This window comes from Somniosus microcephalus, chromosome 3 (genome assembly GCF_052327205.1).
Source record: "Somniosus microcephalus isolate GS21.2 chromosome 3, FLI_Smic_1.0, whole genome shotgun sequence".
In the NCBI taxonomy this organism is placed as follows: Eukaryota; Metazoa; Chordata; class Chondrichthyes; order Squaliformes; family Somniosidae; genus Somniosus; species Somniosus microcephalus.
In genome coordinates, this window is record NC_140989.1 from 183,907,385 (window position 1) to 183,934,006 (window position 26,622).

Below are 26,622 nucleotides of genomic sequence, written 5' to 3' on the forward strand. Positions count from 1 at the left end.
CCAGACCGTTCTCAATCTTGATGTCATATTTGACCCCGAGATGAATTTCCAACCACATATCCGCGCCATCACCAAGACCGCCTACTTCCACCTCCATAACACAACTTGACTCTGCCCCTGCCTCAGCTCATCTGCTGCTGAAGCCCTCATCCATGCCTTTGTTGCCTCTAAACATGACTATTCCAATGCTCTCCTGGCCAGGCTCCTATCTTCCACCCTACATAAACTTGAGCACATCCAAAACCTCTGCTGCCCGTGTCCTAACTCGCACCAATTACCGTTCACCCATCACCCCTGTGCTCGCTGACCTACATTGGCCCCCGGTTAAGCAATGTCTTGATTTTAACATTCTCATCTTTGTTTTCAAATCCCTCCATGGCCTCGCTCCCTCCCTATCTCTATAACCTCCTCCAGCCCTACGACCCTCCGAGATCTCTGCAGTCCTCCAATTCTGGCTTCTTGCACATCCCCGATTTTAATCGTTCCACCATTGGCGGCTGTGCCTTCAGCTGCCGAAGCCCTTTGCTCTGGAATTCCTTCCCTAAACCTCTCTGCATCTCTACCTCTTTCCTCCTTTCAAACGCTCCTTAAAACCTACTACAATAGCAAAATACTGCGGATGCTGGAAATCTGAAATAACAACAGAAAATGCTGGAAACACTCAGCAGGTCAGGCAGCATCCATGGAGAGCGAAACAGAGTTAATGTTTCAGGTCTGTGACCCTTCATCAGAACTGGAAAAAGTTAGAGATGTAACAGATTTTAAAACCTACCTCTTTGACCAAGCTCTGTCCTAATATGTCCTTATGTGGCTCGGTGTCAAATTTTGTTTAATGCTCCTGTGAAGTGCTTTAGGATGTTTTACAATGTTAAAGGTGCTATATAAATGCAATTTTTTGTTGAACTCCTTATTGGCTTTATTAGTGAGTATCTTATATTGATGGCCCCTAGTTTTGGACTCCCCCATAAGTGGAAACATCTTCTCTACGTCTACCCTATCAAACGCATTCATAATTTTAAAGACCTCTATCAGGTCATCTCTCAGTCTCTTTAATGATAGCTGTACCCTCTCTGTTCTGGTATTATCCTTGTAAACCTTCTTGCACTTTCTCCAGTGCTTCAATATCCTTTTTTGTGATATGGAAACCAGAACTGTGCACAGTATTCTAAGTGTGATCTAACCAAGGTTCTATATATGTTAACTATAACTTCTCTGCTTTTGAATTATATTCCTCTAGAAATGAAACCCAGTGCTTTGTTTGCACTTTATATGGCTTTTGTTAACCTGCGTTGCTACTTTTAATGATTTGTGAATCTATACCATTCAATCCCTTTGCACCTCTACCCCATTTAGACTTATTTTACAAGGAATAGGTGCCCTCCTTATTCCGTTTAGACACCCACTCTGTCTTGGACGACTTGTTGTATTTTTCCACTGTCCTCCTCAGTATTAACTATACCCCCCAATTTGATGTCATCCACAAATTTTGATATTGTACTTCTGTAAATATAACATCTCTCCATTACAGGAGAATTTTTACATACTTTTTTAAACTCTTCCAACTTAAACAAGAAAATGATCAAACCTGCATTGGAGTGTATATATAGAATGACGGGGGAGGGGGGAAGGCAGCTGAGGTTTTTTTTAATTGTCATCTTTTCTTTATAGTCTGTTGTCGCTCATCTTAATCTTGCTGATGAGCAAATTATCTAAACCAGAGTTGTATTTTATTCTTATTAAAATTCAATTATGGCCAATGAATGGTTAATTTGGGCATATCCTTAAATATCTCCCACTCATCACTGAGTGAATAACATATAAAACATTTTTAAAATCTTTGTCTCTATAGGATTGATTGTGATACAGATTTGGCATTAGAGATGGTTAATAAGAAAACAGAATATATATTATGTAAAACCTCAGGATAAAATGGAAAATCTCTCTCCATATATTTTGTTATGATAAATGTGTTTGTGTTATGAGGGTCTCATTGCTGTTTTTTTCTTTTTCTATTTTTGTACAGGTCTTGAAGCAAGAGCTAAAGTCGCTGCATTCATTGGCTACTGATTTTTCTAATATTTTTCAAGAAAAATGCAAAACAACCTTGAAGGAATTTTATGCTGTCAGTGAGAAACAACATTTGCACACTAGCGATATGAATAGTAAGCATCATGTTATGAAGTATAATTTGAAGAGTTTTCCCCAAACAAATATGTTTAAAATTATATTGTAAAATTTAACTCTCAATATTTAATTTTAATTATTTTCTAGTGCATTGCAAGTGACCTGTTTTAAGGGATTGGATGCCACAATAAGTTAGCGTACTGTCCTTTCACTTCTGGAATTTAGGTTTTAATCCAGCCCAGACTTTTGGGGATGAAATTCTAGTCTCTGCCACGCTATAAGTACAGCTGATCCAAGTGCACAAAATAAAATAGAGTGCCTACCTCATAGGATCCTTATTCTTAAGCACACTATAGAAATATAGCCCAGCTTGATGCGTTCTGAGGAAACCAGGTGCTGTGCACGCACATAATAATATTGTCATGATATGTGAGGTAGGTTGCAGCACCCGTGATTTTTGACCATATAAAATGTGGTAACATATTAAATCCTCATGACCTTCGCCATTTTTCATTGTTCAACTTTTTCCCCATTACAGGTGCTTTGTTCCTTACATCAGACCTCTTGTCACTAAATATAATACTTTAGAATAAAGTCTTCAGCCATACTACAGGAGTAGGCTAGATTAGCAATTACAGTATCAAACATTCTCTTAATTTGCCCTGTGCAGAGTTTTGTAACTCTTTAAGGTTCTCAGGGGATTAAGATACGGTATAGAAAGTACACCCCTTAGCTTTGCCCTCTCTCTTAACCATTATGATGCCAGTAAACCTGCTCAGCAGAAGTCAGTTATTTCTTTACTTTGCTGGTAACTTACAAAAAGCCAAATAATGGGTTTACGCTTCGATAAGATGTATTTTTATATTTAAAAAGTTATCAATAAAAAGTCTCTCTTTTTAAATAAATTGCTTATTTTATCTTTAATGCTATTGATCTGAGTTTCCCTGAAAACTCTGAGTTTATCCATTGAGTACCCTAGCCATAAAGATCAAGACAAATGCTGATCTGATCTCTGTCTATGCTGAGTTAGCTGATCTTAGTTGGAGCAGTGGCAAGTGAGCTACAATTAGCCTCAATGCCCTTGGTTCGGGAGTCACTGTTTCCAAGCCTGATTACTGTTCTGCTGAGAACAGGACCAGGTGTGGCTGTGATGCCTGCTGATCCATATGAGGGTCGCACAAAAATAATGGGCATGGTACTGGAGTGCGACAGATGCTCATGGAACTATACTCCATCAAATGGTTAATTGGGGGGGGAGGGGAGAGAGACAAAATAAGCTGAGAAAATTGCCAAGAAAAGAAAAATAATGTTACTCATCTATGACTACAGAGCTCCAGGGACAAGTCTTTCAACTTGAAAAATCTCTTCAGGAAGTTAATGGCAGATACAGCGGAGAGAAGCATAAACGGAAGATGCTTCACAATGCCCTAATTGTAAGTGCTTAGCTCATGTTATATTCTGCATTTTTATCAAAGCCAATTAAGATAAATTATTCTATTAGCACCAAACCTAAAAAATGATTTTAGTTTTAAAACAATGTTCTGTTTTTCATATCTTTTTATATTCTAATAGTTTGCATAAAAATGATCTGATGATCACAACTTCCATTCATATAGCGCCTTTATTGTAGTAGACGCTTCGCAGGAACGTTATCAGACAAAATTTGACACAGAACCACATAAGGAGAATTAGGACAGGTAGTCACAGAGGTAGGTTTTAAGGAGGAAAGAGAGGTAGCGAGGCGGAGAGGTTAGGGAAGTCATTAGCAGGGCCACTGAACTCATTAAATTCCATTTTGCATGGGATTTCAGGATATTTCCTCGTGTTTTGGAGGTCACATTCATGATTCAGTTAGGGTCACTGGTTTGCAGATTTTGGGGACCAAAATCCACAATTCTCTCCATATTTCTGTGCAAGCAGTGTATCAGTGGCCTTGGTTTTAAGGCTAGAAATAACTTTGGTGATAACAATGGACAATCGCTCATATTCATGCAACATTCCTATGCTGTTTTAATGTAGCAGGTGTGGGTTAATGCCACTAAGGCCATGATTTTCCCAGTGTTCGGTTGGCTGGTCGGCGGTCTCCGGTCTCGCTGCCGGTTTCAGCTGCTCCGAAATAACGATTTTCATTTCACTGAGCTTATTAAACCTGCCGTGCGTGCTACCCGGCCCAATCAGTGGGTGTGGGTGTGGGTGTGGGTGTGCGGTTCACCTCTGCTGACGTCTTTGATTCAGGTGCATTCAAGGGGTCCATGTAGACTTTGGATTTCATTTCCTTTCTGATGCTCCTGATAACTGGTCTTTGGAAGATGACTGCTGCAAGAGCAAAGGCTGCTCCTCGATTTGATGACGACTCCCTCCATGCTCTTGTGGAGGGAGTAAGAGGGCACAAGGAGGTTCTGTTCCCTCCCAATGGCCGTAGGAAGCCTCCTCAGCAAACAAAGTCAGCCTGGCTGCAAATTGCTGAGAAGGTAAGCGCTAGGTCGTTGTGTTCACGCAGCTGGGTTCAGTGCCGAAAAAGGTTCAATGATCTGCTACGCTCAGCAAAAGTGAGTATAACATCACACTTCCCTTCAATCTGCTTCCCATCTCTTCTCATCACCAGCACTCTGCATTGTCAACCTACTCCTCCACATCCCAACTTACCCTTACATCCCTTGCACCCTTAACGATCCCTCTCTCGCTATGTACAGAATCACTTCACCATCCTACTATGCACCCCTCACACTCGCTCTCACTGTTAACAATGACAACAACTAACAACACACAGGGAGGCACCTTGGTGTTGGCACCTTACTCCATCTTTGTCTTCCTCTAAGCATCTATGTTATCGATTCTTTACACTCACTCCATCAATCTCGCTGAAACTCCACTTGTGTCCCTCATTGCAGGAAAAGAGAGCCCACAATGAGAGGGAGAAGGACAGGAGGAGGCCCACCTTCAATGGAGCATTTAACAAACGCTGAGGAGGCTACTCTCGACATCATCGGAGGTGCAGAGGAGCTGGAAGTGGGGGACGGAGAGACGGGTGCAGTAGAGCAAGCTGGTGACACAATAGATTTGTAACCCTCTCATTTAGATTTCATGAGTGAGTGAGATGGCATCTGATGTTCATGGAGATTGACTTCTGATCATCTGCACATTAGGATGTGTCTGCTACCTAAATATCACATGTCTAACTCATGCCTTTACTCCCCCACAGGCCCATCAAGAGCCCCCTCCCCACTGTCCAGAAGGAAGAGCCGGACGACTCCTCAGAGAAACCTGCAGCCTCTGAGGGAGCAGCGTCACGAGAAATCAGCGCAGCCAGCACCAGCGCAGATACGTACACCTCAGTGGGTCATTTTCAACATAGAGTAGTGTTGTCACCTGGTGTATCACAGCTCACAAGTGAGCATCAGCAGATGGTGGAGACAGTGACAGCAGTGGAGAGTCCTCGTCAGAGGCTGCAGGGCGCTCCCAGCTCTGCTTAGCTGCATGTAGATGCTGTGCCTCTGGGGCCATCCAGAAAGAGAGCGGTGCTGGAACTTCAGGAACAAGTGCAAGAGTCTCTGACAGGGTTTGCATCCATGGTAACTGCAAGTGTGCAGAGAATGGAGAAGTCCATGTCAAACATGAGCAATACCATGGTGCACGCAATGGTGAATGTAGGTGCCGCGATGGAAAGGATGGCAACCTCCATGGAGGACATAAATCGCCAGACTCAAATTAAAATGGTGACTCTTCTAAATAGATGGAATGCTCTGGAGGATAGATGGGCATCTATTGAGGAGAGGAACCAGAGGTACATGGACGTCCCATTATGAGGACTGTCAGTACAGAGACGGGTCCTCATGGCCCCACTGATGTGCAGCAAGGTGCTCTCCAGCCACTTGCTAAAAGTAAAGTGCGGGTGACCCATGAGAGGGTTGTTGGTGGTCCACAACAAGGAAGTGTAGGCTCCTCTCCAAGCACTCACACCCATGCCACTGTGGAGCCCTCGTTCAGAGGCCCAGATTCCTCACCCAACTGAGATGGCCATCTCAGCCCCTGCACAGCCGCAGGAGGAGCAGACTGTTGCGGAGCCCTCCAAGGCTCACAAACCCAGAGGATGCCCACCAAAGGCGTCTAAGCAGGTGCAGCATAGAAGTGAGTAAGATGCCTCTGCATCTGCTGAAGCCACAGCAGAAGCACCACGTAGAAGCACACGTAAGAGAAAGTTAACACACAAATAGTCACAAGGATAGCCACTTGGGTGTTTTGATCTCATACAAAGTAACGCTTGTCATCGTGATTTTAAATGTATTAAAGAAATGCGATGACAAAGATTCAAAGAGTTGGCCTATGTGTGCTCAGAAATGGAAGTTGCACAGTGAGGGGTCAGGGTGCCTTTCATTTTAAATGATGGCGGTGAGAGTGAAAGGAAACCACAGTTTATTGTACAGATGCTGTATGGTGTGTTAAGGTCGGCCGGACATTCATTTCCATGTGCCAGCCACATGTGGTTGATGCGTAAAGTTACACGAATCTGGCATGGATTAGTGTATCCCTTGCCTCACGGTAAGCAATGTGGTGATGTGCTGGTGGAATTGGCACATCCGCTTCCACAAGGTGAGCAGAACTAGGAGCACCCTCCGGCCTCCGATGAGGAGTCTCCACTGCTGCCACTCATGAAATCTAAATGAGAGGGTTGCAAATCTATTGTCACCAGCTTGCTCTACTGCGCCCATCTCTCCGTCCCCCACTTCTAGCTCCTCTGCACCTCCAACAATGTCGAGAGCAGCTTCCTCAGCGTTTGTTAAATGTGCCATCGAAAGCGGGCCTCCTCCTGTCCTGTCCCTCTCCCTCATTGTGGGCTCTCTTTTCCTGCAATGAGGGACACAAGTGGAGTTTCAGCGAGATTGACGGAGTGAGTGTAAAGAATCGATAACATAGAATCTTAGAGGGAGACAAAGCTGGAGTGAGGTGCCAATACCAAGTTGCCTCCCTGTGCGTTGATAGTTGTTGTCATTGTATAACAGTGAGAACAAGTGTGAGGGGTGCATAGTAGGATGGTGAAGTGATTCTGTACATAGAGAGAGGGATCGTTAAGGGTGCAAGGGATGTAATGGTAAGTTGGGATGTGGAGGAGTAGGTTGACAATGCAGAGTGCTGGTGATGAGAAGAGATGGGAAGCAGATTGAAGGTAAGTGTGATGTTATACTCACTTTTGCTGAGCGTAGCAGATCATTGGACCTTTTTCGGCACTGAACCCAGGTGCGTGAACACAACAACCTAGCGCTTACCTCCTCAGCAATTTGCAGCCAGGCTGCTTTTGTTTGCTGAGGAGGCTTCCTCCAGCCATTGGGAGGGAACAGAACCTCCTTGTGCCCTCTTACTCCCTCCACAAGAGCATGGAGGGAGTCGTCATCAAATCGAGGAGCAGCCTTTGCTCTTGCAGCAGTCATCTTCCAAAGACCAGTTATCAGGAGCATCAGAAAGGAAATGAAATCCAAAGTCTACATGGACCCCTTGAATGCACCTGAATCGAAGAGGTTAGCAAAGGCGAGCAGCATACCTGTACCCACTGATTGGGCCGGGTAGTACGCATGGTGGGCTTAATAAGCCCAGTTAAATGAAAATCGTTATTTCGGAGCAGCTGAAACCGGCAACGGGACCGGAACCCACCGACCAGCCAACCGAACTCCAACCCGCCTCCGCTGGGAAAATCACGTCCTTTGCAAGTTTTATAGGCATGACCTCTAATCCTACCATCCCTGTCCATTTCAAATGACCTTTCTAACTGGACTATCACCAGTCCTTTCATAATTTTAAAAGCCTCAGTCATATCCTCTTTAAGCCTGTTTCCAAACTAAAATCTTGGAGACAATTTTCATCTCGTTATCCTTCCGTTTATACCAAAATCGCATAATAAACTGAACCGAACATGCTGCTGAAAATACCCGTTCCAATTTTCAGGAGAATTTGAATTTAGGTGCGATGGACTCTTGTTGGAAACGGGTGGGGGCCTCATTAATATATGCAAATTGGAGTTAAATGACATTGTTAGAACCCAAATGCCATTTTCATCTCTACCTGCATTACTATTGCCAGTTCCTCAGCCCTCCTACAAACCATGTGCTGTACAAGTCAGGAGGCAGCCATTTCCAGCAATATTTTAAAGAGATCCTTAGCTGGAGTCCGGGAGGATTGGAAGCAGACCTGGCAAATATCTTTACTGCAATTGCTTGCGAATTTTGAGCCTTGAAAGCTCCCAATTTTATCGCGTTGCTGCTGTAGGTGCTGCAGAAATTTCCCTGCTGCTCATTTTCAGTCCCACTGGATATCGCCCCTACCTCTTAAGCCGCTGATGCAGGCCCATTAAGATTGGCTGCTCTGACGAAATTCCTGTCCTCCCAGTTATGCCTATAAGGATCTCATTTAGCACTGGCAGCTCACCTATTTAAAATAATGTAGAGAGGAATCTGACATGAGTGTGCTAGGCATTTGTACAACAAAATGTGTGAAGGATATCGAGGCAATGGAGAAGGCGCAGAAGAAGGTGACCGCGATGGTACTAAATCTTAGATCTCTAAATGATGACGTTCGGCTCCAAGAATTAAGGGGTTCAACTTTCATGAGGAGTGTAATGTAAATGAGGCTTAACCACGAAAATTGATCTTGCCTCCCACCAACATCAACAGGCGTGTGGGCATAGCAGGCCCACTGCCCGCCTAATATATGCTCCACATGAGCAAGAACTATCGAGTTCTTTCTACCTGGTTGTTATGTGACATGGGTTGTCCTGGTGTACTGTTGATATTGTAATTCTGTAGGAGCAGGGTGAAACCAATACTCACTCACATGCACACAGATTTGTCCACAGCAACTGGAAATTCCAGCACCTGGGTCCAGGTGAAATTTTCAACTCGAGCTTCAGGCTCCTGACAGAAAAAGGGGCCTCAATGGAGGAAATTTATTGCGGGCATTTCTAACATTAATTAACCAATTTTATGAGTAAACATAATGATTTTTTTTTTAGAATGATGCATTTTTTTATGTTATGAATATTGACCCTGGAATCTATGCTATTATTGACTTTTCTGGGGCTCAAAATCAAGGCATCTCACATAATTGGCCAGAAAATTGTTGCAGATGTCGTTTGTGTAGTTTTTAGCCTCAAAAATGAGAGTGGTCTGCACAGAGTGGTCTTAAACAGAGTGCTAAAGTTGGGAATTTGGAGAGAGTGGGAATTCAGAGTATAGTAATCTGGGATGTTATGATTAAGGTTATCCACCAGGTGGTGCTGTAGCCAATGCTGCTACTAAGGTCAGAAGTTTGCTTCCTGTTAGGGTCAGAGGTTTGCTTCCTGTATAGGTCAGCACAAGGTGGAATGCCAGGATGCTGATGCAGGCTGTCTGTAAACGTGTTTCCCAGTTGTTAATAAAGTACTCGTGTTAATTCTACGATATCGCCTCTTTGAGTCCTTGTTCCACTTAATGGATTTATCACATTTGGCGACGAGGCAACTTAAGGACCCTGCATAAAGAAGAAAAGTCTGCCGGGATGTTTAAACAACAAAATCACGAGCTAAAGTTAGCTACAAGCTGGAAGAGAGCATGGCTGCCACGGTAGGAATGGTTTCCGCTTTTGATATTCAAGCACAAACCTGGGAAGAATACTGTGAAGTGTTGGGTTATTTTTTCGAAGCAAATGAAATAAATGATGCCGGAAAAAGGAAAGCCATTTTGCTTAGTTCAGTGGGAAGCCAAACCTACAGTTTGATGAAAAATCTGCTCAGTCCTGAAATGCCTGGAGACAAATCATTTGTTGAATTAGTGGCTTTGCAAAAAGAACATTTCAACCCTAAGCCTAGTGAGATTGTACAGCGGTTCAAGTTTAATTCAAGGAACAGGAAAGAGGAAGAGAGCGTAATGGACTATGTAGCGGTGTTGCGTAAATTAGCACAAGATTGCAATTATGGGAACAACCTGAAGGAAATGCTGCGAGATAGGCTAGTTTGCGGAATTATGGACAACCGAATGCAGCGTAGATTATTATCCGAGACTGGGCTTACTTATGAAAAAGCATTGGAACTTGCTCAAGCCATAGAGACAGCGAAGTACAGGGTTCAGACAGGGCTAATGCTACGCAAGTTGCAGGTCAGGTTGTTGTGCACAAGTTGAACACGCGTCAGAAACCACAACGTGAGCATGTGAAGGCATGTTATAGATGCAAGGGCGATCACCTGGCGAGTGAATGCCGGTTTCTGGAGGAAAAGTGCTACAAGTGTGTGGTAAACCACTTTTATCGTTCACTATCGTTACACTATGGTTATCACTGTTTATATCGTTACAACAGTGTAAACAGTGATAACCATAGTGTATCACTACACAAGGTCACCTCTTGTCACGCTGTTATACCTGGGCTGACCACAGCTGACTCCGCCCATGGCTCCGCCTGCTTGCCCAGGTATAAAGGTGGTCGACTGGCTGGTATTCCTCCTTGTTGGACCCGATCACCCACGAGGGTGGGCTCTGTCATTTAGCCAATAAAAACCTATAGTTACTATCTTAACTCGTTGCTTTTCATTGGATGGATTGATAGGTATATCAATTTTATTGGCTAAATTTTGAAATGAGTGGACCGGAGCAGCCAAACGACCAGCCAAACAGCCAGCTACAACAGCCACAGCAGCCGGCCTGGCTGCGAGCCCTCCGACCGCCGTACTTGGATCTAAACCCACAGGCAGCGAACTCAGCCCTCGACTTCAAACACTGGCTGAGCTGTTTCGAATCCTACCTGGGAGAATCTGGCGTGCCTCCGGGATCCAAACTAAGAGTTCTGACCGCCGAAGTGAGCCCTAAAGTATTTGCATTCATCCAGGACCTTACTACATACGAGGACGCCCTCAATCTGCTGAAAGAGCAGTACCGGAGCCCGGTAAATTCTATGTATGCCAGACATCTCCTAAGATCCCGCTCGCAACAGCCAGGAGAGTCTGTAGATGAATTTTTACGGGCGCTACAAACACTCGGCAGGGACTGTGACTTTAAAGCTGTAACGGCGGCAGAAAATACTGAAGGGAATATCCGCGATGCCTTCGTGAAAGGCCTTCGGTCCGACTACTCACGGCAAAGACTGCTCGAATCAAAGGACCTCGACCTGAATACAACTGCAGCCCTCGCTCGCTCTCTGGAAGTGGCCCATCGGGACCTCGAGGCGTATTCCAGGTACTGTGCTGCGCGACCCTGGGACTCGGGCCCGACCCCGGCTGCAATACCCCTCGCACCGCCGCCTCTGGGACCTACCTCAGCGTCGGCGTCCCAGAACCGATCGGGACCGCCACCCCCGGTACCGGCTGCGACGTCGGAGCCCCGCGATCGGGCCGCCAGCTGCTTCTTCTGTGGCCAGGCGAAACACCCGAGGACGCGCTGCCCTGCAAGAAATGCGACCTGCTCCGATTGCCACAAGAAAGGCCACTTCGCGAAGGCCTGCAGGGGGAGAGCCACAGACGCCAGCAGTGCCTCATGCGAGTTGTGGGGGCGGCCATCTTTCATCAAGGCCACAGATGCCAGTATCCCCTCGTGAGTCGTGGGGGCGGCCATCTTTGATCAAGGCCACCGACGCCAGCAGGGCCTCATGTGAGTTGTGGGGGCGGGCATCTTCTCCGCAATTCTATTCAACGTCGTGGGCGCCGCCATTTTGTCCACCACACTCGTCCGCCACCTTGTCTCCAGACCCGACCACCGCCTCACCCGCAGACTACAACAGCTCGTTCAGCCATACACTAGCCTCCGTCACACTGGACCAAGCTCGCCCGCATCACCTGTCCAAGTCCATGATGGACATCAAAGTAAACAGCCACGCCACGACCTGCCTGTTCGACAGCGGAAGCACGGAGAGTTTCATCCATCCAGACACGGTGAGCCACTACTCCCTCACTGTCCGGCCAACGCGCAACCGGATCTCGATGGCGTCGAGGTCCCATTCTACAGACATCAGCGGCTACTGTGTTGTGACCCTGTCGGTTAGGGGCACGGAGTATAAAAATTTTAAACTCCTCGTCCTGCCCCAGCTCTGCGCTGCCGTCCTACTAGGGCTGGACTTCCAATCCCACCTTCAAAGTGTCACTTTGGCATACGGTGGACCCCTCCCCCCACTCACAGTCGACAACCAGCAGCCTTTAAACCGCCCACCGCGTACCACCTGCGGCCTATCCACCCTCAAGGTCCCGCCCCCCTCCCTGTTCGCTAACCTCGCCCGCGACTGTAAACCCGTCGCCACCAAGAGCAGGCGGTACAGCGCCGGGGACAGAGCTTTTATTAGCTCTGAGGTGCAGCGTCTCCTGAAGGAGGGCATCATCGAGAGGAGCAACAGCCCCTGGCGTGCCCAGGTCGTAGTCGTTAAGACCGGCAATAAAAACCGCCCGGTCATCGACTACAGCCAAACCATAAACCGGTACACCCAGCTGGACGCATACCCCCTTCCCCGCATATCTGATATGGTCAATCAGATTGCACAGTACCGGGTATTCTCCACCATCGACCTTAAGCCGGCCTATCACCAACTCCCTATCCGCCCTGAGGACCGCCAGTATACCGCCTTCGAGGTGAATGGCCGCCTCTACCACTTCCTTAGGGTTCCCTTCGGCGTCACCAACGGGGTTTCGGTCTTCCAAAGGGAGATGGACCGGATGGTTGACCAGAACGGGCTGCAGGCCACGTTCCCTTATCTAGATAACGTCACCATCTGCAGCCGCGACCAGCAGGACCACGATGTTAATCTGGAGAAATTCCTCCGTACGGCCGAACGGCTGAACCTCACTTACAATAAGGAGAAATGTGTGTTTAACACCTCGTGTCTTGCCATCCTCGGCTGCGTAGTAGAGAACGGAGTCATCGGCCCCGACCCCGAAAGAATGCGCCCCCTCATGGAGCTTCCCCTCCCCCACTGTCCAAAGGCACTGAAGAGAACCCTGGGGCTCTTCGCTTACTATGCCCAATGGGTGCAGAATTATGCGGACAAAGCCAGACCCCTCATGAAGTCCACCTCCTTCCCCCTGACGGCAGAAGCGTGCGCAGCCTTCTCCCTCATAAAGGGAGACATTGCTAAGGCCACAATGCACGCGGTAGATGAGTCTATCCCTTTCCAAGTGGAGAGCGATGCATCCGACTTCGCCCTAGCTGCAACCCTTAACCAGGCAGGGAGACCTGTGGCTTTCTTCTCAAGGACCCTCCAGGGCCCTGAGATCCGACACTCTTCGATCGAGAAGGAGGCCCAGGCGATCGTGGAGGCAGTACGACGCTGGAGGCATTACCTGGCAGGCAAACGATTTACCCTCCTCACCGACCAGCGTTCGGTCGCTTTTATGTTTAATAACAAGCTGAGGGGCAAAATCAAGAACGACAAGATCTTGAGGTGGAGAATCGAGCTCTCCACCTATGATTATGATATCTTGTACCGGCCTAGTAAACTGAACGAACCCCCAGATGCTCTATCACGAAGTACATGCGCCAACGCGCAAATTGATAGACTGCAGACCCTCCACAACGACCTCTGCCACCCCGGGGTCACCAGACTTTACCACTTCATTAAGGCCCGCAACCTGCCGTACTCCATCGAGGAGGTCAGGACCATGACCAGGAACTGCCAAACCTGTGCCGAATGCAAACCGCATTTCTTTAGGCCGGACAGAGCAAGCCTGATCAAGGCCACCCGCCCCTTCGAGCGCTTGAGCATCGATTTTAAGGGGCCCCTCCCGTCCTCTGACCGTAATGTGTACTTCCTCAACATCATTGATGAGTACTCCCGTTTCCCCTTTGCCTTCCCCTGCCCAGACATGACCAGTACCACGGTCATCAAATGCCTGAACGACCTCTTCGCCTTGTTCGGGTTCCCGAACTATATACATAGCGACCAGGGCTCATCCTTCATGAGCGAGGAACTTCGCCAGTTCCTACTAGCGAGAGGCATTGCTGCAAGCAGGACCACCAGCTACAACCCCCGAGGGAACAGCCAGGTGGAAAGAGAGAACGCGACTGTCTGGAAGGCCGTTCTCTTAGCCTTAAGGTCTAAGGGCCTGCCAACCTCTCGCTGGCAGGAAGTCCTCCCGGCAGCGCTGCATTCCATCCGGTCACTGCTTTGCACGGCCATTAACGCCACCCCCCATGAACGAATGTTTGTTTTCCCCAGGAAGTCGACTACGGGAACCTCGCTACCAACATGGCTGACTTCTCCGGGGCCCGTCTTGCTGCGAAAGCACGTGAGGGCCCATAAATCGGACCCCCTGGTCGAGAGGGTGGACCTCCTGCACGCCAACCCCAGTACGCCTATGTGGCATACCCAGACGGGCGGGAGGACACAGTCTCCTTACGAGACCTTGCACCCTCGGGCACCCCTGAGACACCACCGTTACCCCCCACCACCCCCCCAAATCCAGCCCAGGTAGACGGCATGCCGGAACCCCACGAGCATTCGCCGACCACGCAGACACCAGCATTAACATTGGATACTGCATCACCGCCACCGCTGCTGCGCCGATCAGAAAGACTTACGAGGCCTCCGGACAGACTGACATACCCGAACTGGTAGTACACTTCACCCCACCGGACTCAAATCTAAACAAGAGGTGAATGTGGTAAACCACTTTTATCGTTCACTATCGTTACACTATGGTTATCACTGTTTATATCGTTACACTATGGTTATCACTGTTTACACTGTTGTATCACTACACAAGGTCACCTCTTGTCACGCTGTTATACCTGGGCTGACCACAGCTGACTCCGCCCATGGCTCCGCCTGCTTGCCCAGGTATAAAGGTGGTCGACTGGCTGGTATTCCTCCTTGTTGGACCCGATCACCCACGAGGGTGGGCTCTGTCATTTAGCCAATAAAAACCTATAGTTACTATCTTAACTCGTCGCTTTTCATTGGATGGATTGATAGGTATATCAAAGTGTGGGAAACAAGGACACATAAAACGAGCTTGCAGGGCGAAATCACCTGTGGAGGAATCCAAACCAAAAGGGGGAGGACAGCAAAACCAAGGGAGAGAAGTGAAAAAACATGGAGCACACCACATCAGCGGGGAAGCTGAGGAAGAAGAGGACATGTTCATAATGTATAGCATGTTAGAGAACATTCCAAAATTGCAACTGACAGTAAATGACTCTAAGGTGAACTTCGAAGTGGATATAGGGTGCGGCGTGACCATAATGAACAAGGCAGAGTACTCAAAATTGTGGAACCGTGCAAAAGTTCCAGAGTTAAAGCCTTGCTCCCTGCATCTTAAAACATATACAGGTGAACGAGTAGCGACATTAGGTACAGCTAAGGTAACTGTGCAACACAGGGACACAGTGGAACAGCTACCTGTAGTTATAGTATCGGGTACCGGACCAAACCTGTTAGGTCGGGGCTGGATAAAAGAACTTAAATTAGACTGGGGAGCAGTACATCAAATAGATGCGGGCAAACAGTTGACTTTGCAAGAAGTGTTGAGTGAACATGAGAGTGTGTTCAAGGAGGAACTTGGCACATTTAATGACCCCCCAGCTAAGATTTATGTAGACAAGGAGGCACCGCCAAGGTTTTTTAAACAACGACCCGTGCCTTATGCCATGAAGCCAAAGGTAGAGGCTGAGCTTGACCGTCTATTGAGAGAGAACATACTGGAGCTGGTGAAATGTTCGGAATGGGCAGCTCCCATAGTACCTGTATTAAAACCGGACAATTCGGTAAGACTCTGTGGAGACTATAAATTGACTGTCAATCGGGTGTCCAAACTAGAGCAGTATCCTATTCCCAAAACAGAGGATCTCTTTGCAAACCTGGCTGGAGGAAAGAAATTCACAAAGTTGGATATGAGTCATGCCTACTTGCAGATTACACTGGATGACGAATCAAAGAAGTATGTCACCATAAATACACACAAGGGCTTGTTTACATATAACCGCTTACCGTTTGGTGTCTCATCTAGTCCAGCTATCTTCCAGAGGACAATCGAAGGTGTACTGCAAGGGATTCCACATGTTTCCATCTATCTGGATGACATTCTGGTGACAGGAAGAACCGACCAGGAGCATCTGAGCACTCTGAGAGAGGTACTACAGAGATTGGAGAGGGCAGGGTTCCGGCTCAAGAGGAGTAAGTGCACTTTCCTGGGGAATGAGGCAGTGTTCCTGGGACACAGAGTGGATGCCACCGGGCTCCATCCACTCAAGGAGAAGGTACAAGCACTGCAGGACGCCCCTGCTCCTACAAATGTGGCTGAGTTAAAAGCTTACCTGGGACTGCTGAACTATTATAACAGGTTTTTACCAAACTTGTCAACTGTGTTAGCACCTCTTCACAAACTACTGCGCAAGGAGACACAGTGGCAGTGGGGAGAGGAGCAGGGGGTTTCATTTGAACAGTCCAAGAAACTGATGCTGTCGTCGGATGTGCTGGTTCACTACAATGCAGAGAAAGACATCATTCTCTCTTGTGACGCTTCACCTTACGGGGTGGGGGCAGTTCTTTCACACTGCATGGAAGATGGAACTGAAAGACCAATAGGGTTTATGTCCCGAACTCTAACACTAGCGGAAAAAAACTATTCCCAGTTAGACAAAGAGGGGTTAGCAGTAATGTTTGGGTTACAGAGGTTCCACAAGTACATATATGGCAGGAAGTTATATATACACATGTGCACCGATCATAAACCTCTCTCTTTTCAATGAAATGAAAGCAGTTCCACAGATGGTGTCACCCCGGATCCAGAGGTGGGCAGTGACGTTGAGGGCATATGAGTATGTCATCATCTACAAGGCGGGCAAGTACCATGGGAACGCAGATGCCTTGAGTCGTCTTCCACTGCCAGGCACACCTATCCGTGCAGCTCCAGAGGACAGAGTTTTGATGTTGGAGGACACTGACATGGCACTTGTGACTGCAGAGCAAGTAAGAACATGGACAGGTAAAGATCCAGTACTGTCTAGAGTTCGAGAATATGTGGTGAGGGGACGGCCACAGCATCCGGAAGGGGCTGACTTCACACCCTACAGTGTCAGGAAAACAGAGCTGAGTGTGCAGGATGGTTGCGTGTTGTGGGGAGCACGAGTGATTATTCCACGGCCAGCACGACAGTAACCTAGAGCAACTACATCAGTGTCATCCTGGGGTCTCGCGTATGAAAGCCTTGGCTAGGAGTTACTTGTGGTGGCCAAAGTTAGATGAGGAGATAGAAAATCTAGTCAAGACATGCAGCACTTGTCAGGAACACCGGAAGGCACCAGCAGCGGCTCCTCTCCACCCCTGGAAGTGGCCGGATAAACCATGCAGTAGATTGCACTTAGATTATGCGGGTCCATTCATGGGGAAGATGTTCCTCATAATCATTGATGCACATTCCAAATGGATGGATGTTTATCCTGTAAATTCTGCTTCCGCCACTACTACTATAGACTGCCTGCGTCGGAGCTTCAGTAATCAAGGGCTACCGGAGATCGTGGTGAGTGACAATGCCACTTGTTTTGTGAGTACAGAGACAAAAGAGTTCATGAGAAAAAATGGCATAGTGCAGGTGACCTCGGCTCCATATCATCCGTCCTCGAATGGACTTGCGGAGAGAGCCATACAAACATTTAAGGAGATGATGAAAAAAAGTGCAGAAGGGAGTTTAGCAGCCAAAGTGTCACGGGTTCTGTTCAGCTACAGAATAACACCTCAATCCACCACAGGACTCTCTCTGGCTGAGATGTTATTAGGTCGTAGACTACGCTCCACTCTTGACCTTGTCCACCCCGACCTAAAAAGGAAAATGGAAAACAGACAAAAAGAGAACCATGACAAAAGAACAAAGAGCCGAAGTTTTGGAGAAGGAGATGCGATCCTTACCAGGAATTTCAGTTATGGACCAAAGTGGATTCCTGGCTTCATAGACTCAATGACAGGTCCAGTATCATACAAGGTCATGTTGGGAGATGGTAGGGTAGTATGCAGACATGTAGATCAGATACTTCCCAGACAAGGGGAAATTGAAATGAAGGTTCCAGATGCAATGACTGAAGACAGGGTTGCCCCCAGTTATCCAAGTGCATCTGTGGTGCCACCACCAGGGACAGAGATAATTCCACAGGAACCTATCCGTCAAGAGGAAACCATCGTTGCATAGTCAGATACTCTGAGCACTGCTCAGGAGCAGCTGGTGGCTTCACCACAAACAAGCAGGGACTTTACTGTTAGACGTTCACAAAGGACTCGCAAGCCACCAGAGAGATTGATACTGAACTGTTAGATTCGTCAAGTATGGAACATGATGAATGGAGACTCCTTATGTGACCCTCAGGAATGGTTGTTTGTTAAGAAATTCATACTGAAATCTTAAGGGGGAAGGGATATAGTAATCTGGGATGTTATGATTAAGGTTATCCACCAGGTGGTGCTGTAGCCAATGCTACTACTAAGGTCAGAGGTTTGCTTCCTGTTAGGGTCAGAGGTTTGCTTCCTGTATAGGTCAGCACAAGGTGGAATGCCCGGATGCTGATGCAGGCTGTCTGTAAACGTGTTTCCCAGTTGTTAATAAAGTACTCGTGTTAATTCTACGATATCGCCTCTTTGAGTCCTTGTTCCACTTAATGGATTTATCACACAGAGCATAGGGGGAAGGAGGTGCTGCTGTTTGCCTCCAATACTTGTAGTGGTTTGTGTTACAGGTAAATATTTAATTTCATCTTCCTGTAACTTAAACTAGAGCTAGTAATCAGTTAAAAAAAACTGTTAATTAAATACATAAACTTGAATTAATTAAATAACTAAAACAAGGTTATAGAGGGATGGCAGTGCAGGTGGTGTGCCGCAAGTGCAGCATGTGGGAGTTTGTGGAGAGTATCGCAATCCCAGATGACCATGTCTGTGGTAAGTATCTGCATCTCGAGGAACTTCAGCTCAGAGTTGTTGAGCTGGAGTCCGAGATGCAGACATTGCGGGGCATCAGGGAGCGGGTGAGTTATCTGGACACTTTGATCCAGGAGGTGGTCACACCCCTTGGGTTAGGTAGTGGTGCAGGTCTAGTTTGCGGTCAGGGACATGAGGATGTGACTGCAACTCAGGCAGGTAAGGGGACCCCAGGTGCAGTGCTGGAGGAGCCTCAGCCTTTGCCTTTATCCAACAGATACGAGGTTCTTGCTGTCTGTGTAGATGAGGGCAAAGTCTGCAGGATGGATGAGCAAACTGACCACAGGAGGCCATTCAAGTGGGGGGAGTGGAAAGGAATGTTGTAGTGGTAGGGGGCAGTATAGTCAGGGGGATAGATACTATTCTCTGCAGTCGAGACTGGGAGTTCCGAAGGCTGAATTGCCTGCCTGGTGCCAAGGTTAAGGATATCTCCTCGCGGTTGGAGAAGAATTTGGAGTGGAAGGGGGAGGATCCAGTTGTCGTGGTTCACGTAGGAACCAACCACATAGGTAGAACTAAGAATGAGGTTCTACTGAGAAAGTTTGAGGAGCTAGGGTCCAAATTAAAATCTAGAACCTCAAAGGTAATAATCTGGATTATTACCTGAGCTACACGCAAATTGGCAGAGGGACAAGCAGAGAGTCAAAGAGTGGTATGGGAGGCAGTGGTTTTAATTCATGGGGCACTGGCACCAGTACTGGGGAAAGAGGGAGCTGTTCCGTTGGGACGGTCTCCACTTAAACTGAGCTAGGACAAGTGTCTTGGTAAATCGAATAGCTAGGGCAGTAGATAGGGCTTTAAACTAAAAAGTGTGTTGGGGGAGTGGAAATTTAGAAATATAAAGAGAAAAGTCAAGGCAATGGAGCAGTGTAGCGATTTAGGTAAAGAAAAGCAGAGTGTGACAGGAATGGACAGAGTTTAATGGTAATAGTGCATCAGCAAATAAGGTGAAAGCAGGGAATAATGGTAAAAAGTTAAAATAAACGGCTCTTTATCTGAATGCACAAAGCATAAGTAACAAGATAAACGAATTAGTGGCACAAATAGATATAAATGGCTTTGATCTAATAGCCATTACAGAGACGAGATTGCAAGGTGACCAAGGTTGGGTACTAAATATTCCAGGGTACTTGACGTTCCGAAAAGACAGGCAGAATGGAAAAGGAGTGGGGTAGCCCTGATAATAAAGGAGGACATAAGGTCAGAAGTGAGAAAGGATCTTGGCTCGGAAGATCAGGAAGTAGAATCAGTATGGGTAGAGATAAGAAATAACATGGGGCAGAAAACACTGGTGGGAGTAGTTTATAGGCCCCCAAACAGTAGCTAAACCATTGGACAGAGTATTAAACAATAAATAATCGGAGCTTGTAACAAAGGTAACACAATAATCGTGAGGGACTTTAATCTTCATATAGACTGGGCAAATCAAATTGGCAAAAGAAGTCTGGAGGACGAGTTCATGGACTGCATTCGAGACAGTTTTTTAGAACAATACGTCATGGAACCAACCAGGGAACAGGCTATTTTAGATCTTGTATTGTGTAAGGAGACACGGTTAATTAGTAATCTCATAGTAAAGGATCCTCTGGGGAAGAGTGATCATAATATGATAGAACTTCACATTGAGTTTGAGTGTGAAATACTTAGTTCTGAAATGAGAGTCTTAAACTTAAATAAAGCAAATTACATAGGTATGAGAGGCGAGTTGGCTAAAGTAGATTGGCAAATTGGATTAAAAGGCATGACTAGATAAGCAGTGGCAAACATTTAAAGAAATAGTCCAAAATTCTCAACAAATATACATTCCATTGAGAAATGAAAACTCCACAGGAAAAGTGATTCATCCATGGTTAACTAAAGAAGTTAAGGATAGTATTAGATTAAAAGAAGAGGCTTATAATGTTGTGAAGAATAGTAGTAAGCCTGAGGATTGGGAGATGTAGTGTATATGCCTTTAAGAGCCCCAGGTGTGCTGTAATGCCGGTAATGGCCACTCGGGCTATATAAGCCTGTATATTGTGTATATCTGTTAGAACCCCCCCCCAGACTTTGCTTAGTAAACACCTATGAACCAACTCCTGTCTTCAGTGTCTTTATCAACACACGGACACTACAGTGGCGACGAAGTGGAAACGGACTTACCTGCAATTCGGCAGCACCTCCAGGACATCGATTCCTCGGGCGTCCAGGAGACTCAAGAAAGTGAGAGAAACTGTGGTTTCACCAGCTGGCCAAGCTGGTGGCAGGTACTGCGCTAATCCTTCCTGGGCGTCAGGCTGGGGCTCCAGCGGCTGGCTCTACAGCTGAGACAGGCAGCGAAATCGGAGGCAAGCAATAACGGACTGGGAGGGAGCACTCGGGAGACGGCCGGCGCGGCAAGCAGGTCAGCGTTCAGACCTGCAGAGAAAGTCCGGCGGGAACGAGTCTCCAACTGTAAACAAATTAAAAAAATTAAAAAAACAAAGAACGGAAACAGCGTTGTCATCGGCAGAAGCGGCGGGAAAGCGCCATATCTTTGCTGCTGAAAAGAAAGAAAAGCGCGGGAAGCGCCATATCTTTTCTGAAATGCCTAAGTGGCAATATTGATGCTTCTGATAGCGAAATAGAGGATTGGACCACATACGTGGAAAGAGTAGAGGTATATTGCACTGCAAATGGAATAGAAGATGAAAAAAAAGCTTCAGTACTGCTGAACCTAATGGGCGCAAAGGCATACGGGCTGTTACAAAATGTAATCACTCCAGCCAAACCAAAGGACAAGAATTTTAAAGAAATTGTTGATACCCTGCAGGAGCACCTAAACCCAACACCGCTGCTGATAGCGGAACGATTCAAATTCTTCAAGAGAAATCAACACAAGAATTAAAGTAACGCTGATTACCTAACCGAATTAAGAAAGCTATCAAAGTACTGCCAATTCAGGGCAGGACTAGCAGATTATCTTCGAGACAAATTCGTTTCCGGTCTCTTAAGTGAAGGAACACAAAAAAGGCTGCTTTCTGAAAAAGATTTAACATTGGACAAAGCTTTCAGTATGGCTGTATCATACGAAGCAGCAGCAAGAGGAGCTGCAGAGATACAACAAAAGACACAGGACTTCGGCACCCATGAAATGACACAGGGTTTCGAAAGATGTTATCGCTGCGGCAGATCCACCCACAACCAGAAGGACTGCTGGTTCAAGGACAAAGCATGCAGGCAATGCGGAAAGATTGGACACATTGCACGGGTATGCCGATCTGGACAAAATAAATCCACAGACAGAAAAAGAAAATCAATAAAGGAAAGTACAGGAAGGTACAAATGATGACGGACAGTAGCTCCGAAGACCAGAAGAGCGATAGCGACTCCGAAAACGAGACTAAGCTGTCTCAAATTACATAATGTACTTGCCAAAGATGATTACCAAACCATTTGGGTTACCCTCACGATAACAGGGTCCCCTGTTAAAATGGAGCTAGATACAGGATCAGCTCTAATGGTAATAAATCGACGGGATTACGAGAGGCTATTTTCACATATACCTCTAAAAGACACATCCATTATCTTAAAAACATATACGGGGCAGAAAGTATACCCCAAAGGAAAAATAAGGGTGCCTGTTGTATACAACGGCAAAGAAATACAAAAGTTGTATTTATACATTCTACAAGATGGTGGTCCACCGTTGTTGGGACGTGAATGGATCAGAAAGATACGTTTAGACTGGCACTCCATTCAGGCACTGACGGTGACCAGTAAGAAAATAAACAATAATGACATCATACCTGAACGATTAAAAGACATCTTGGCCAACGCCAAAGAAGTGTTTCAAGAGAAACTAGGAACCTTGAAAGGCATCACCGCCTCAATAAAAGTGGAAGATGCAGCAATTCCCAAATTTTTTAAGGCAAGACCGGTGCCACACGCAATTCGTCCAGCAGTCGAGGCAGAGCTGGAGAATTTGGAAAAGGCAGGCGTATTATCCAAAATAGATTGGAGCGAGTGGGCAACACCCATCGTTCCAGTCATGAAAAAAGCATTGAATAATGATTAATCTGAAGAACAGAGAAAAATTCGCATCTGTGGAGACTTCAAGGTGACTGTAAACCCGGTCCTTCACACAGTACAGTATCCTCTTCCGAGGATAGAAGATATTTTCGCCTCACTATCCGGAGGGAAACGTTTCACCAAAATTGACTTGGCACAAGCATATCTACAGATGGAGGTTGAGGAGGCCTCTAAAAAGTATCTCACGATAAACACACACAAAGGCCTGTACCAGTACAATCGACTGGTTTTTGGAGTAGCATCAGCTCCAGCTATCTGGCAAAGAGCTATGGAGCAAGTCCTGCAAGGGATTCCGGGGACTCAATGCTACCTAGACAACATCCTTGTAACAGGAGAAAACGACAACGAGCACCTTGCCAATTTGGAGCAGGTGCTCACTAGGCTGAAAGAACGGGGCCTACGAGCAAATCGCCCCAAGTGCGAATTTTTCCAAAATCAGATACCATATTGTGGCCACATAATTAATAAGGAAGGGTTGCATAAGTCACCTGAAAAAATTGAAGCGGTCATAAAAGCCCCAGCACCTGAAAATGTTTCACAATTAAGGTCGTTCCTGGGATTAATAAATTACTATCATAAATTTTTACCGAACTTATCAACTCTTCTACACCCTCTTAATGAACTTCTACAAACAGGAGTGATTTGGAAATGGAACGAAGACTGTAAACGTGCCTTCCATAAATGCAAAGACTTAATCACATCCGAAGAAGTTTTGGCTCATTACAACCCATCACTGCCAATCAGACTGGCGTGCAATGCATCCCCTTATGGCATAGGAGCAATATTATCCCATAAATTCCCTGATGGCTCAGAACGGCCGATAGCTTTTGCGTCACGCTCGTTAAACTCAGCTGAGCGTAACTATGCCCAAATCGACAGGGAAGCACTCAGCCTGGTATGGGGAGTGAAGAAATTCAACCATTACCTACACGGACAAAAATTTACCTTGTTGACTGACCATCAACTCCTCATCTCCATATTCAACCCTAAAAAGGGTGTTCCCATTATGACAGCGCAAAGGCTACAGAGGTGGTCCCTTTTTCTAGGGGCACACCAATACAACATAGAATACAAAGGATCAAAACAGCATGGGAATGCTGACGGTTTATCGCGCCTACCGTTGCCAACGGTAGAAGAGGCACCTACAGTAGACCCAGTAGAGATGTTCCACTCTACCATAGTGGAATGTCTACCAGTAACAAATTCTGCCATTGAAAGGGAGACGAGAAATGACCCGACTCTCTCACGGGTCTACGATTTAACAGTGAAGGGATGGCCAGCACATGGCGAACCACTGTTGCCAGCATTCTCGCAAAGAAGAGAACAGCTGTCAGTGTGCCGAGGAACCTTGATGTGTGGATCCAGAGTGGTGATTCCACCCAAACTCCAGGATAAAGTGCTAAAGGAGCTTCACGAGGGGCATCTGGGTGGAGTGAAAATGAAGAAGCTAGCTAGGGCGTTTGTATGGTGGCCAGGTATCGATGGAGACATCGAAGAAATGACCAAGAGCTGCCTAGGATGCCAGAAGGTCCAAAACGCTCCACCACAAGCCCCTCTACATCCATGGGAGTGGCCCTCATCTCCCTGGCAAAGGGTGCACATCGACTTTGCTGGTCCATTTATGGACTCAATGTTCTTAATCGCGGTTGATGCACACTCCAAGTGGCCGGAGGTAATAAAGATGTCCTCCACCACCACGGAAAAAACCATCACAGTATTAAGGACCATATTTGCCAGGAATGGGCTGCCGGAACAGATATGTTCTGATAATGGACTGCAATTTGTGTCCGAAGAATTCAGAAAGTTCTTAAAAAACAATGGGGTTAAGCACTACACGTCCGCCCCATACCATCCCGCCACCAATGGATTGGCTGAAAGGTTTGTCCAGACCTTCAAGAAGGCCATAAAGGCCATGGGTAATGAAGACATAAAACTTCAGCACAAGGTGGATAACTTCTTATTCGCATACAGGAATGCAACACATATGGTTACCAACCAAACTCCCGCCATGATGTTCTTCAATAGAAACCTAAGATGCCGGCTGGATTTGGTCAAGCCCAACATCAGAAGGGACGTGGAGAACCGGCAGTTTCAAGGCATGAATGAAAGGCCAACTAGAACCTTCCAGATAGGTCAACAGGTTTTGGCCCAGGACTACCGTACCGAGAAATGGCAGCCTGGAACTATCTGCACACGACTAGGACCACTGATGTATACCGTGGACATCGGAGAAAGCATAATAAGGCGTCATGCTGACCAAATCATAAAGTCATCCGAAAAGGGACAACCTACACCACAACTCTATACGTCTAACGATGAAGTAGAGATACCCATATCTACCTCCGATCCGGTGATACTGGAACCCGATGAACCCGGCACTGGCATTCAAGCCGAATCAGCCTTGCCAAAAGAACCTACTACACCACCAGAAACTACTACACCCCCGAGGCGTTATCCGGACCGAGTCAGGAAGCCTCCTGAGAGACTGACTTATAATTAATTAACTACAGCAATGTGTATATTATTTTTCTTATAACATGTAATTACTAATTACTTAAAATATGATGTACTGGTTAACTAAAAGGGGAGGAATTGTAGTGTATGTGCCTTTAAGAGCCCCAGGTGTGCTGTAATGCCGGTAATGGCCACTCGGGCTATGTAAGCCTGTATATTGTGTATATCCGTTAGAACCCCCCCCCCAGACTTTGCTTAGTAAACACCTATGAACCAACTCCTGTCTTCAGTGTCTTTATCAACACACGGACACTACAGGAGAGATTTAGAAACCAGCAAAGGATGACCAAAAAATTGCTAAAAAGTGAGAAAATGGAATATGAGAGTAAACTAGCAAGAATTATAAAAACAGATTGTAAGAGCTTCTACATGTATGTAAAATGAGAGTAGCCAAAGTAAGTGTTGCTCCCTTAGAGGCTGAGACAGGAGAAATTATAATGGGGAATAAGGAAATGGCAGAGACTTTAAGCTAATATTTTGTATCTGTCTTCACAGTAGAAGACACAAAATACACTCCAAAAATAATGGGGAAAAAAGGGGCTAATATGAGAGAGGAACTTAAAGTAATTAACATCAATAGAGAAAAAGTACTTGAGTAACTAATGGGACTAAAAGCCGACAAATCCCCTGGACCTGATGGCCTACATCCTAGGGTTCTAAAAGAGGTGACTGCAGAGATAGTGGATGCATTGGTTATGATCTTTCAAAATTCTCTACATTCTAGAATGGTCCCAGCGGATCGGAAGGTAGCAAATGCAACCCGGCTATTCAAGAAAGTAGGGACAGAGAAAACAGGGAGTTACAGGCCAGTTAGCCTAACGCCAGTCGTTGGGAAAATGCTGGAATCCATTATTAAGGAACTGGTAACAGGACACTTAGAAAATCAAAATATGATTTGGTAGAGTCAACATGGTTTGAATTTCCAAAAGGTATTCAATAAGGTGCCACATAAAAGGTAAGGCCTCATGGGGTTGGGGGTAATTTATTAGCACGGATAGAGGATTAGTTAACAGACAGAAAACAGAGAGTAGGGAT

At 46.3% G+C, this 26,622-nt stretch overlaps 1 protein-coding gene across 5 annotated transcripts in view; it reads left to right on the forward strand.

The window, feature by feature from the left end:
* kif25 (kinesin family member 25) overlaps positions 1–26,622 on the forward strand; it is a 277,704-nt gene that overhangs the window by 36,696 nt on the left and 214,386 nt on the right. For all 5 annotated transcript variants that reach the window (XM_085982016.1, XM_085982015.1, XM_085982012.1 and 2 more), the window contains 2 exons: positions 2,024–2,162; positions 3,454–3,557. In XM_085982016.1, coding sequence (XP_085838142.1) covers positions 2,024–2,162; positions 3,454–3,557 — 243 coding nt within the window. The remainder of the gene's footprint in view (positions 1–2,023; positions 2,163–3,453; positions 3,558–26,622) is intronic.